Here is a 13,694-nt window from a genome sequence, read left to right on the forward strand (position 1 = left end):
GAAAAATGACATGCAAATCAGAGAAAGGGAAAAATAAAAACAAGAATCCCAAATCAAATCATTTCTGTGCCGTGTTACCCCTCCCACTCCCACTTCGACTCCCACTCTCTATTGAGGCCAAGAAGCGGTCAACCGCGTTCTCGCTCTTCCTCGACAGAGACAACATCCACGACTGCCCCACATCTCCCGTGTCATAAGCTTGGGCCTCCGTTTTCTGTCTTGATGGTGGGTGGAGCGATGGTTCGGAGATACACTTTGCGGATTCGCGATCGTCTCTGTATGTCCTTGGTACCCTGCCCATCCGGCTGCCTCCGTCTTCCCATGGCGGTTGTTACCCAACCGTCGGCATCAAAAATGTCCTCTCTTCAGGGGAGAAAGTTGGAGATTACAAGCGCCGGGGGGTAAATATCGTCGGGGATACATTGGTTTCAGCAACAGGTGAAACCGGGAGGCTTTCGTCACTCTCCACTCAATTGGGCACAAATCCCTACCAAGCCATATCTGTCATGCCCTCACCCTTCCCAACTAGGTAGTTACTACTCAACTGGCAGTCAACTAAAGCACAACCCTCCGAGGAGGACTCCATCTGTAGCAAAACAAGAATCTGACGTAGCTCGGTGAGTCTAGTGGACCAGACACGGCATAGGAAAAGGGGGCAAGACAGCAGCTTGGGTGCTTGTTTTTCCAGGTCGAGCCTCGAAACGGGGCCAAATGAAATTGCACTCCATCAAAAAGACCCGGACCAGACACATACTCTTCCTTCCGCGCTCCCGCGTCTGCTATACTATTGTCTTAACTATGGCCCGTTTCGTTCCTACCACGATATGTGTGTGTATCCCACTGAACCGATCGTTGCCCAACCCAGCTAAAGTCCGAGCCTGGCCTTCGAACAAAATCACCCCTACTAGTACATGAAGGGTTTGCTCCTCCGAATGGCTCATCTCCGTTTTGCCGTTCGGAATAGCGGGAGGATTTGTCGAATTCTGCCATCTCCGGATTATGATCCGGGAGTCAAAAACTAGTAGTACTAGGGCCCACGAGTACGGAGTATGGTTTTCAGCATTTAGAATTTAGGATTTGGAGTCGAACCACCGCCTCCCACGAACTCTGACCATTCACACGGGATCGTAGGGACCCACGGTTATCCTCGAGGAACAACTTCCCAGACCCATGGGCACGACATTGAAGTCTACCGCATGCGGCAAACCCACGCCGGGTTTTAATCTGAGAAACGAACTGCCGTTCGGCGTGGGATGGTTGTATCTAACTTCATTTTCTATCTTTCTTAACATTTGGCTTTTCTAGAAAACCGCCTAACCATGGATCATCCGGCCACCGTGGGACGTGGGCGACGGTATTTTTTTTTGAATTTTGGGTTGGGTGGAATGCGGAGAAGGAAATTACGAGTAAAAATCACCTGGGCGAGGCTTGCCAGTCCGTGGATCCGACAGGTGAATTTCCGAGCAGCTCTCCGCAGTGGCGGTGGTTCCCGAGAAGCCCGGAGGATCCCAAGACTCAAGACTCCTCTCTTGTCTCAAATGAGAAGCCATGGGACCGTAGGAAAGTGAATGGGTTATACTCCGGCGAAGAATTCCGACGATAAATTGTTCGTTGAAGAGAACCACCACTACCGGAATTAGTAAGGTGTAAAGTTTAACTACTCGTAGGAGGGGCTTCTTCAGCCTCCCTCGGCTCATCTCCTTGTGATCGAGAAGCTTAGCGGGGGGGGAGAAGAGGGGGAAATACTAGTCTCGGGTTTAGCAGTTGGCATCGATCAAAAAGAGCTCCACCTTTTTGAATCAGCGTGGATATCGCCATTGTAGCCTCGAACTCGAACTCGACCTCGACCACCTCGACATCGAGAAGAGTACGGAGTAGCTGGAAGGAGGGGCGCGATTTGCTCGGTCCTCCACTGTGATGTGTCCGATCCTGGGTAGCGCTCGCATCTGCCGCGCTATTGCAGGAGCCGCGCCGCTAATGTCCCCATGGCGGGATGTGCTGGTCCGCTCTCTGACGTCGTTGTTCAGCTGAGGGCTCCGAGATACGAGGAATGAATGACACACTTTACCCAGACCCCCGGTCGCAGGTTGCACGGCTAAGTGATACAGGTCGCATGGTGCCGAAAGGACGAGGACCCGGCTCTGCAGAGGAATCCATCTATAGTCATGTATTTTGTACATAGTAGGAAGTATGTATGTAGTAGTAGTACATACACCTCCGCGTGAGGAGGAGCATTGTTATGTAATCGGCGGAAGCCCATCTCGTATACCTAGGTACTCCGTATGGAGTACGGAATATCTTGATTGAGTGAAGGCGGGTAAAGTCTCGAAGTTCACGGAGTACGGAGTATGGAGCACGAGTTTACAATTTGCCATTTAAGAGTGGTGTTCGATGCGAACATTCCCAACCCCGACCATATACAGTAGTACAGAGCACATACATACAGCACATACATTCTATCATTGATCTATCCCCACCATGAGGTGTCGACTGGGTCCTGAGCTGGAGTAAGGCTGGGACTGGGACGAAACAGGGGTTCTTGCGCGTGGGTGTCAAAAAACCGTCGTCATCATGCGCATTTTTACCCATTGGCTGGGAAATTCCTCAAGAGAACGAGAGAGGAGAGGAGAATGTAGGCGTCAATAATGCACAGGCTATCGAATCGATAATGCTGGGTAATGCGATTTCGTCCCGAACACACACAGAGGCATGGAGTCAATCAGTATACTTCCAATGGCACCACGGCACTACCCCCAAAAAAGAAAAGAAATCAAACCAAACCAAATCAAATCAAATAAAGTCAACAGGTGAAGTAAGGTCGCCTCCCACGCTAAGCCTAAGATGGCCCGTGTCAAAGGCCTCCTCTCCCTCGCTATCCCACATGCAGTACTAATTGTCCTGTACATGGCTGAACGCCCTGCGTGAGAATCGTCATTTGGTTCCATTTGGTATTTCTCCAATTTTCTTCTTTTATTTCCCATTTGATTTTTCCCTTTTGGCCCGGTTTTTGCCTTTTTGCCTCCGGGAGGGTCCTCTCCCTGCACCAATAATGGGCTGCCCAAAGTTGTCCCCCCCGTGGACCTCCCCTCCCCCTCCAGGACTACTCCCACATTTGGGTTTGCCTTGAGAGGCGTAACCCTAACCTGGGGGTTCAAGCTTCACTTTTTGGGATTTATTCTTTGTATTCAAAATGAATTTAAATTACTTCCTTCGTACGGGGTAGTTTTATTCCAGATTTTCCTTATTTGTATCTATTCTCTCTCTTCTTCTTCTATCAACCAATCAAATATAGAAAGTAATCACTCCAAGACATACTAGAAAAGCCCCCCGACCCCCCACGCCAACGGGTATACCCTTTGACGTATGGGATCACCATCCCCGCCGCCTTGAAACACAGTCAGGGCGAACCTTGGTCGCTGCATCGTGAGTTTATTTCTTGGCGTCCCTTTTCTTTTTCTCCTTTTTCCCTCTTTGCGTTTAGCGGGCCCCGCCGACACGGCAGAGATGGTCCATTCAAGAGGCATTCCACACTGTGCTGGACATTCTCTTCCTGCCCGTCCCTCGATGCTCCACTCCAACAGAAAGTCAAGCGTGGACTTTCCTTTGCCCCCCCTCCTTCTCTCTCCCCTTTTTAGCGGGCTCTGAGGTCACCGACTGCTTTTTGGGTCCCATGATGGTTCCCCTTTTCGTATGATTTAGCCAATTTGTCGAATTCTGTCCGATCCCGGAGAGTTTGACTGGGATGGATGCCGAAGTCGTGGGTTCTTCGGTTCTCTGGTTCTCTATCACTGTCGTTCTTTGGTTCTTTGGTTCTGGAAACTTGAATACTTCACGATGGGAGGGAGCAATGGGACTCCATACAGGAACCGGCACATTAACATTACATTACATTCTTTGCAGCGCGTCTAAATCAGATGGGTTCTCTCGATCTTCCATTCTTCAACCTAATAGGTGCATCTCGAATGGGGGATTTATTGATTTTTGATGACGAGAGGATGTTACAAAAAAGCCCGAGATCATCGTCATATCAAGAGTAAGCAACAATCAAACCAAATAGTACGAGTAGAAGTAGAACAGTATATCTCGTTGAAGAGGGTCCGAGGAACTGGTTCCCTAGGTAGAAGAAGACAAGAAGAGAGCCACATTTGGCACTAAGCAATGCCTCCAATCCTGCAAGATAAAATAAAATAGAATAAAATAAGGGAAAATAAAAAAAGGGAAAGAAAATACAAATCAAATCAAATAAAATAAAAAAGAATAGTGGATCCCCAGGGAAAAGGTAAAATTACGAGTACATGTACTAAAAGTGTTTCGAGGATCTGCAACCGTCGTCAGTGGCTCTTGGAGTTATCGTGCCTCACATCTCTTGCTAGTACTAGTAGTGGTCCTACTAGAGTACAAGAGTACTTTACTCTAGTCCTGTCGATGTTTGTCCCTTCTTAAGCTTCGCCGATCCCCTTTCCCCAGACTGCCTTTTTCTCTTCCCTCCTGATCGATCCAAAAAAATAATTAAGAAATAAGGGGATCTTCTGCTTATCACTTGCTCCTTTCACCCTTTCTTCTACCTGATACTCTCTCTCTCTCTCTCTCTTTACATCTCTACTCTTTACCCTCCCCCTCTTGGATCATCAACAGTCGATCACTTCAACTTCCACCACTCCCCTTGTTCCTGTCTATCTTGAAGAAATTCGGCGCGCGACAACGATACACTCACATACACACCACCCTCAATGACGATGGTAATGGAAAACCAAAACCGCCCATATGGCGGCATGAGCTTCGACAATGTCTATCATCACACTCCTCCCCAATTCACAGACCCTTGGGCTGCCGCGCATACTACTTCGCACGCGACGCCTCCAGTCTACGCGACTTCGATGGGTAACAGCGCCAGCATTCCCGTCAACTCGGTGAAGCAAGAGGAAGTTGGCCGAGCGGCCGCCATGTCGATTCCTTACCCCAACATCCCCGTCTCCGCGCCCTCCCTCGTGCCCGCCAGCAACTACACAACCACTGGATATGGTCCTGAGGTGATGGGTCTGCAACATGATGTGCCACGCACAACCTTTGAGCAAGCTCCCTCATACACCACTGCTCCCCCCATGAGCAGCTTTGCGCCGCCCAGCTATGCGCCAGTCAGCTACGCCCCAATTCACCCCCAATCACAAGACGCTCGTCGCATTTCTCACTCGTAAGTCCCCAAACCGATCACGATCGCATACTCGCGGATTTCCCTCATTTCTGACCCTTGACCCTATAGAGATGCTCGCGTCGGCTCTTCGCAACCACCCGCGCCCACTCCCACCTTTGGTGATGCCCTCGACGCTAGCCGTGGAATGGTGGCGCTCAGCCAGGATTTGACCCCCCGAAACATCTACGGACCTCGCGGGACTCGAGGATCCGCTGATTCCTACGGATTCCCCTCCACTCACTCATCTGCCTCGTCGATCTCCTCGGGTAGCAACTACCCTTACTACAGCGCCTCCGTTGGCTCTGTCGACTCCTCCGTGACCGACTACAGCTCCACAACATCCGAGTCCTATGAGTCGCGTACTCTTCCCCGGCCAACCAGCCTCCTGGCTGGAAGCGCACCCCCAGGACCCCAGTCTATGATGAGCCAATTCAGCTCCAAGATGCCCTCCAACACCCAGAAGAAGCACAAGTGCAAGGTCTGCGATAAGCGATTCACTCGCCCATCTTCATTGCAAACACACATGTACAGCCACACCGGCGAGAAGCGTGAGTTTTTACCCACCACAATTTTTCTCTCTTTCAAAAAGAGAGGAATAAAACAAAATAAAAATATAAAACTTGACACTAACCCAGTTTACAGCATTCGCGTGTGATGTGGAAGGTTGCGGGCGACACTTCTCCGTTGTCTCAAACTTGCGCCGACACAAGAAGGTCCACAAGGGCGAGAAGGACACCGGCTCCCCCGATGAGGATGAGTAGATTACGCATCAAGTGCATAATCTTGAAATTTTTCAATTCTGCGACGAATGAACCTGCTTTCCTTTCGGCGCGCTCTCTTTTCCCCCCTTCCCCGGGTGCCCCTGACTCCATGGCCTCAATCCTTTCGCCAAATTATCCACACCTCCCGCCACAGCCGTCTTCCGTCTGGAATTGACCTGGCCAACTGCATTGGCTGGCCATTTCAGATGGCAATCCTTGTACAACAGCTTGGACCTCATCTTCACCCGCCCCTTTTTATCTCCTACATTCTCATCTCAACCTCCCGATCGGGTGTCGGGAGAATCATCTCATACCCAACACATGGGTCTGTGACCGTGGATTCTCTTTTTATTACCTCAGGGGCTGCGAAAAGAGAGAGCTTTATTTTGATGCTTGTCTTTTTTGTCGCCTATTTTCGTTTCTATTACCCCCCAAGTTATGACCATAGAGGTGCCGGCTGGTTTGCGTTCATGGTTTACATTTTTTTTCTTATTCTTTCGCTAGACCTGGGAGTCACCTTGTGCTTTTTCGATACCAATGGGCTTGTGATGATGCGATGTTTTCTTTTGTGGGGTATTTCCTACCGTCTTTTTTTTTTCTTTTCTTCTCTTCATTTTTACCTTCATCTTTCCTCCACCTCCACAGCAGGCCACCGTTTTTTTCTTCTCTTAATATTCTTCACCTTGCATCTGTCTCGCATGGTCTAGAGCCTTTTATTCAATTTCTCCTCCCTTTTCCTGTCTGCTGAGTCGTGTCTGCGAATGTGCTTCCAACTCTCCTTTCTGTCTGTTCCTTCCTCCGCCGGCTCTACTGTGTTTCAATCGTACCGTGTGTACAGTTTGGGATTTGGTGTTGGTTTGATACCCGTGGCATTGGTGTGAGAGTGGTTGTTTTTATATTTACCTTTCGGTGAACCTGGCGGACCTCTGTTGTGATATCAAGGCCGCTGGTGTATTCCACTACAGTCGCTATAGTAAAAACTATTGTCTAATAAACAATTGAACGCTTTAGTGAACATCTGATCCCTATTATAACACTCCACTCTCCCTTCGTCAAGCTCTAAAGATGACTGACCCCAGGGCTGTTGATAGTAGTTTTCGAAATCAGTTTTACCACTAGCATTCATTCTATTAAGGCGTTCTGAGGGTTCTATGTACTAGTAGTATTATAACGGGTTTATTATAATCACGTCCTTTAATGAGATATCGTCATTACCACCGCAGTTCTGCCCACCCTAAACGGATTGTTTTTATCTGCTAGCACTAGTTCTATACTAGTAGTATAATACTTATACTCTTATAGCCTACTAACAGCCCTGGCTGTCCCAAGACTCATCGCCGCAGCTCGTCCAGCCCGTCGTCCAAACACAGCACCCGAAGTCAACCCGCTTCCTCCGGGATAATTATCATGGAAAAGACCACCAAGCATCTCCCCAACACAATACAGCCCAGGCACCTCCCGCCCTGTCGTCTCCGAAACCACAGCCGCCGTCTCCGGATTAACAGCCAGTCCCCCAAAGGTAAAAGTAATACCAGAAGTCACTTTCACAGCTAAAAACGGCGCCTGATCAATCGGCAACGCCCAATTCGACTTCGGCACGACCAAACCCGTTGTACTAACCCCATCCTTAACAGCAGGATCCCACTTCTTCCCCGGTTTAACCGCAGCATTATATTCAGCCAGGGTATCCAGAAACCTTTCTCGACCAGTCAATCCAGCCTCCACACACCGATCCGCCAATTCCTCAACACTATTCCCAACCAAATGTTTCGTCACAGAAGCCCTATACTCCTCCTCCCGTAACCACCCCGTCGTCCGCGCATCCCAAACCTGAAACGCAACCTGACCCGGCTGCGCCAGAATCCGCCGCCCAATCATCGCATACGTGTAATTGCGCATATCGGACCCTTCATCGACGAATCTTTCTCCGTCCCGATTCACCATTATCCCAAGCGGATATCCCGATTTCGTGAACTCGTTCGATACACCCCGGTCTCCGCCGTGAGCAGGCGCATCGGCGTCCCAGGCTACACTGTGACACCCGGACCAATTACCGACGGCCTTTGCGGCAACGTCTCGCTGCGCTATCTGGAGTAGATCACCGGTGTTATAGGGTGTTCCCCGGACTCGTGCTGCGTCCCAACCGGGTCCGAGATATTGTGCTCGGAGTTGAGGGTTTGCTTCGAAGCCCCCGGCTGCGAGAATGACGGCTTTGGCGCGAATGGTGAACTTTGCATCCTGGGTTCTTGGAGGTGGGTTGCTAGCACTGGTACTGGAATTGGCGCGATGGTGAACTTCAACACCGATGACAGCGTCAGTTCCCGAGGACGAGTCCGTGAGAAGTTTGGTCACGGCCATATCGAAGAAGATCTTTACACCATTCTTCTTCGCGGCACGGATATGATCCTCAACCAGACCTTTGCCGCCATCTTCCGTTTTCAGCGCAAGACCGCCCCAGAACTTGATGCGGTTGTCTACTTCGTATGCTTGGCGATTGAAGGATAACTGGAAGCGAACGCCGTTCTGCGCCAGCCAGGCGATAGCACTGCGCGAGTCTTGGACTAAGATATTTGCTGGGCAGGATCTGTGCGGCCGTTTGTCATGCGGTTTAGGTCGTGGGTGAAGTTTGCTTCGGAGTAGATGGGCATGTCGATTCGGTTGGCTTTCTCGGGACTGTCGAGGTTGTTTACCAGTGGAAGGAGATCGGGTAGACCATTGTGCACGGTGCGAAAGGCTCCTGCGGTAAAGTAGCTGTTGCCGCCGGCCCAGGTTGAGGGACATTTGTCGATTAGGACTATGTCTGCTGCTGGGTTTGTTTGGGCAGCAGAGAGGGCGGCGGAGAAGCCTGCGTTGCCGCTGCCTATGACGAGGATGTCGCAGGATGCGGGGATACTCACAGTCATGATGAAGATTAAAGAGGAAGGTTTATGATTGAATCTTGGATTTCTGTGAATTGAACTCGCTGAGGTGCAGCGAGTTGAATTTATATAAGTTTTATACTTCTGAAATTGTAAGTGATGTCGGAGAGTTACCGTCCGGGGAAGCCCCACACCTCCCCCGCGGACGGAGAGTCACGTTCCGTTGGCTGCAACTTCAAGTTGAAGGTGCATTTGGACCTTTGAAGTCGACGAAGCCTATAGAATGTGGTGTGCACAATCGTAGCTGTTAATACTGTGATTAAATTCCAACTCAGATATTCTTGTAACGAGTGTAGTAAAAATTGGTCTTGGCTCGGGAAAGGTGGACATACTAACCAGACTTCGAACTTGAACATTAACTTGATAGATTGGGATTGCTTTCCCTAGATTACTACACACCGCTGAAGGATAATACCGCTGAGAATGTGAAAATTGGGTGACAATTATGATACTGAATTGATAGTCTAAATGGCTGGTCCAACATCCCACCAGCGCAGCGCAACACCGCAGTGGCACCAAATGCAGAAGAAATGAACGACCACCCAGAACGCCGTTATTTGTGATTAATATCCGTGATGAGAGGTCGTCCCATGAGGTCGACGTCAATGTCGATGTCGATGATAAGTGAACTGTACAGCACCAGGCATGTCCCAGCTCTTCCCGAATAGCTCGGATTTAATTGATGCGGTCCAGCTTGGCCCGGTTCATAGCAATCTGATCGTCGACGTAGTCGCTCTGTAGAAGAAATTGGTCAGAAAAATAGTCAAGGAGTATGAAGGAAGTCTCCGAGTACTAACCTTGCCAGTAATACGATCCAAGTGACGGTTCTGCTCGTCAAGCTCCTTGCCGGTGGCCTTGGCAAGACCGTTCAGCCGGCCAGCGGCACCACCGAGCAGGTCCAAGTTCTGTTCGATTTCGTCTTCCATCTGTTCATCCTCACTGTCGGCCTCGAACTGGTACTTGGCTCGCTCGGTGACATTGGCCTTCTTGCCCTTGCTTTGCTTGGCCGCATCGCGGTCGATATCACGGAAGACACGGTCCATACGGGCATTGGTCTGGTAGGCTTCATTGCGGGTTCCGGTACGTTGATCACGCTCCTCGCGGTGCGTGTTGAGGATTCGCTCGTCGCGCTCACGGCGGCGCGAAGCGCTGGTAAACGGATTGGACACGTGCACAGCAAACATGCTTCCGTTGAGGGTCTTCAATTCTCGAGCCTTTTCTTGCGCAAGACGGCCCTCCACTGAAGCCATGTCCAGGTTCTTCTCTGCGCCATGGACCATCTCACCCTGTGCACCCAGGCGGGCCAGAGTTGAACGACCAGTTTCCTCTGCCTGAGCTGCAACACGGAGGGCGTTCCGGGTGGAGGCAACATCGCCCTGTTTCACGAAGCGCATTTCTTGCTTGGTAGCCTGAACCTGTTCCTCCTCTTCTTCCTCCGCTGTCAACTGTCGGTCTTGGTAGGTGGCCATGCTGTACTCATTGCTGCCGCCACCGTAGTTGGTCGGCTGGTCGTTGGAGTATGGAGGCGGGGCGCCAGATTGGGGTGTCTCTTGGCCACCGTTACTGGCACCACCACCACCACCACCACCACCACCACCACCGAAAAGCTCATTACGAGCGGCATCGGCATTGGGATCGTTGGGGTCGGTGCTGCCTAGACCTCCATAGCCTCCATATCGTGAGGCGCCGGCGCCGGCGCCAACGCCAGAACTCCCGCTTCCGCTGCCAAATCGGTCACTGCCATATCCTCCCTGGTTACCATAGCGGTTGGGAGTATATCCTCCTCCCTGGTACTTATTATCACCTGGGATATCGTGGGGTCCTCCTGCGGGGGAGGGGGATCCCATGCCACCCGCCGGGAGGGGAGCTACACCGGCGTTGATCTTGGCCTTGGTGTAGGCATCGAGAGGGACAGGTTGGGCGTAAGGGTTGGTAGACTGCGCGGGGCTCTTGTTCTTTGATCGACCGAAAAGACCACGACGGGTGGACTCTTCGGAGTCGGCATCGGATTTATCGGATTTCTTGAAGATTCCCATGACGCAGGCGGGTATGAGGTGGGATTTTTCGAGGTAGGACGCTTTTGAGACGAATCAATAAGACTGGGATTCGGTGATGTGATGGGATGTGATATTCAGCTGATCAAACGGGGAAAGGAAATTAAAGGGAAAGAGAAGGGGAGGAGTGCGAGGCGAGAAATGTTTCGATTGAATTAATTGATTGGCGCCTCAGGGGAGCGCAGCGGCGGCGATGGGATGTGCCGTATACAACAAATAAGAGCGTGACGGGTGTGACAGGCAGAAAAAGTGGCAATTTTGGTCAGATTACCGCATTCATACATCAGTACAGCTGACTCAGCCCCGTCCTCCCGCTAGTCCCAAAGAAAGCAGCTACGCCTCTCCGCCCAACGCTATTTTTGGTGGTTTGGCTGCTTTCGCTTGTTGCCTGCCACTGTCACTGCCACTCTCCGCCCATCTTGACTTCGCCCCTTTCCTCGCTCAGATGGCACCCCAGGGAGATGCCGACTATTGCAGAGATCAGGCCCGCAGGGAACTGCTAGCCCTTCTTGAAGGCGTGAGTACGGTACTCTCTTACCATCCCCGAGCTCTCTGCTAATGCTGCCTAGGCTCGGGGAAAGAAGAACCTCGTCATCAGTCAGGAGCTGGCAGGTCCAGTCGGCCTCTTCGTCAAATTCTCCGAACTGCAGCAGTATGGCGTAGACCGGATCTTCCTGTTGGAAAATGCAAACATCGATTCGTCGCAGCGCAATGTCGTCTTCTTGGTTCGTGGTGAGAAGGCTCACCACATCCGGACCGTCGCAGGTACGTGACTTCTTCGCCCTTTTCCTGTCTGCTGCCATTGCATCGTTTTACCCCCACCCCCTGTCTTGTTGGGAATTCAGCAGTTACGTATGAGCTTCCATCTCTACGTAATCGGTTGTGGCTTCGGCCTACGCTCCCTAGATTGAAATCTGGTCATTTTTCGCTCATTTATCTGGCTTTCATCAAGTTGCCCGCCGATCGATAGTCATCAGATTGAGCTAACATCATCTCTCTTTTAGAACAAATCAAACGCCTACAGAACAATGGCAATGTCCAGCATGAGTTCTCTATTCTCCTCACCCCTCGACGCACCCTCGTAAGCAATGCCGTCCTGGAAGGCGCGGGAATCATCGGAGATGTCACAATCGTCGAGTTCCCACTCCACTTCTTGCCGCTGGAACAGGATATCTTATCACTAGAATTAGACGATGCCTTCGGTGACTTGTATCTGGTAAGTGATTTAACCCTTGCCGCGCTGTGAAGTCCTCGCTGACCCCCCTTAGAATAAAGACCCCGGCTGCATTTTCCATGCCGCCAAGGCACTAATGGGAATCCAACAGAGACACGGGTACTTTCCGCGTATCGTAGGCAAAGGCGATAATGCGCGTCGTCTAGCAGACCTTCTGCTGCGGATGCGGAAGGAACTGGATGCCGAAGAGAGCTCTGGACTGGCCGATACCTCCATGCGAGGTCTTCTTCCAAGCGCTGACACGGAGAATCTGATCATCATCGACCGTGAAGTCGATTTTGGAACGCCACTACTAACACAACTCACATATGAGGGCTTGGTAGATGAATTTGTGGGCATCAAAAACAACCAAGCCGAAGTGGAGACTAGTATCGTCGGCCAGGCTTCAGGGCCACAAGCTCAAGAATCATCCAAGACACCCCAGCAGGCCAAGCAAGGATTGAAGAGAAAGATTCAACTCGATGCGTCGGATCAATTATTCAATCAATTACGAGACGCCAATTTTGTTATTGTCGGCGACCTCCTGCACAGGGTGGCCCGCCGCCTGGAAACTGAATATGAGACACGCCACTCGGCCAAGTCTACGCACGAACTCCGCGAGTTCGTTAACAAGTTACCGACTTACCAAATAGAACACCAAAGCCTTCGGGTTCATACTAATCTTGCCGAGGAGATCATGAGGTTGACTCGCTCCGAGACCTTCCAGAAGATGCTGGAGATCCAGCAGAACAGCGCAGCAGGCATTGACCCCACGAATCAGCATGAGAACATTGAAGAGCTTATTGCGCGAGACGTGCCTTTAAAAAATATACTCCGATTGCTGTGCCTGGAGTCGTGCATGAACGGTGGACTGCGCCCCCGCGACCTGGAGAACTTCAAGAGACAGGTTCTGCAAGGTTACGGTCATCAACATCTCCTCACTTTCTGGGCACTGGAGAAGATGGAACTCTTGCAACCCCGGTCCTCGGCTACTGCTATGCTCCTCCCAACATCTGGTGCACAGGCAGGCACCAAGACGAATTACGGATATCTTCGAAAGAATCTACGACTGGTGATTGAAGATGTCAGTGAGAAAGAACCCAATGATGTCTCCTACGTTTACAGTGGATTTGCTCCCCTCAGCGTACGGCTGGTCCAATGCGTTCTGCAAAAACCTTACATGCTGTCCCTCATCAAGAATGGTACACCGGTTGCAACAGTAAACAACGCCAGTGCGGCGTCACCCGGCTGGCTCGGGTTCGAAGACGTGGTCAAGAGTGCTCGTGGTGCCACATTCAGTATCGTTCAAAAGGGCGATGACAAAGCTATTCGAGCCCGACAGACGATCAGTGGAAACAGCAGCCCGAAGAATGTCTATGTATTCTTCTTAGGTGGCATTACCTTCACCGAGATTGCTGCGCTACGGTTTATCGCAGCCCAGGAGGCTCCGCGTCGGAGAATTATTATTTGTACCACGGGAGTTATTAGTGGTGACCGTATGATGGACGCTGCCATTGAGAAAGGTAGCTTCGCCAAAACGGAATAAATAACCTATCC

General features: G+C 51.0%; 5 protein-coding genes across 5 annotated transcripts; 2 read left to right on the forward strand and 3 right to left on the reverse strand.

The window, feature by feature from the left end:
- Positions 1-4,730: 4,730 nt before the first annotated feature.
- N7509_010626 (C2H2-type zinc finger protein) lies at positions 4,731-5,952 on the forward strand (the record flags this gene model as incomplete). The annotated part of the gene is made up of 3 exons (XM_056635263.1): positions 4,731-5,191; positions 5,261-5,739; positions 5,834-5,952. 3 exons carry the CDS (start codon positions 4,731-4,733, stop codon positions 5,950-5,952), a joined length of 1,059 nt encoding a protein of 352 aa, XP_056485883.1.
- Positions 5,953-7,248: 1,296 nt separating this feature from the next.
- Positions 7,249-8,310, reverse strand: N7509_010627 (uncharacterized protein; the record flags this gene model as incomplete). Its single annotated transcript, XM_056635264.1, has 1 exon — positions 7,249-8,310. One exon carries the CDS (start codon positions 8,308-8,310, stop codon positions 7,249-7,251), a length of 1,062 nt encoding a protein of 353 aa, XP_056485884.1.
- A 203-nt stretch (positions 8,311-8,513) lies between these two features.
- Positions 8,514-8,855, reverse strand: N7509_010628 (uncharacterized protein; the record flags this gene model as incomplete). The annotated part of the gene is made up of 1 exon (XM_056635265.1): positions 8,514-8,855. The coding sequence occupies one exon, from the start codon at positions 8,853-8,855 to the stop codon at positions 8,514-8,516; it is 342 nt and encodes a 113-aa protein (XP_056485885.1).
- A 690-nt stretch (positions 8,856-9,545) lies between these two features.
- N7509_010629 (putative plasma membrane SNARE protein (Sec9)) lies at positions 9,546-10,906 on the reverse strand (the record flags this gene model as incomplete). Its single annotated transcript, XM_056635266.1, has 2 exons — positions 9,546-9,605; positions 9,668-10,906. The coding sequence occupies 2 exons, from the start codon at positions 10,904-10,906 to the stop codon at positions 9,546-9,548; spliced, it is 1,299 nt and encodes a 432-aa protein (XP_056485886.1).
- Positions 10,907-11,369: 463 nt separating this feature from the next.
- Positions 11,370-13,683, forward strand: N7509_010630 (Sec1 family protein; the record flags this gene model as incomplete). The annotated part of the gene is made up of 4 exons (XM_056635267.1): positions 11,370-11,441; positions 11,494-11,689; positions 11,929-12,140; positions 12,193-13,683. 4 exons carry the CDS (start codon positions 11,370-11,372, stop codon positions 13,681-13,683), a joined length of 1,971 nt encoding a protein of 656 aa, XP_056485887.1.
- Between the last annotated feature and the right edge of the window lie 11 nt (positions 13,684-13,694).

Source organism: Penicillium cosmopolitanum (genome assembly GCF_028827165.1).
Source record: "Penicillium cosmopolitanum strain IBT 29677 chromosome Unknown utg000009l:1.0-9042332.0:1.0-9050551.0, whole genome shotgun sequence".
Classification (NCBI taxonomy): domain Eukaryota; kingdom Fungi; phylum Ascomycota; class Eurotiomycetes; order Eurotiales; family Aspergillaceae; genus Penicillium; species Penicillium cosmopolitanum.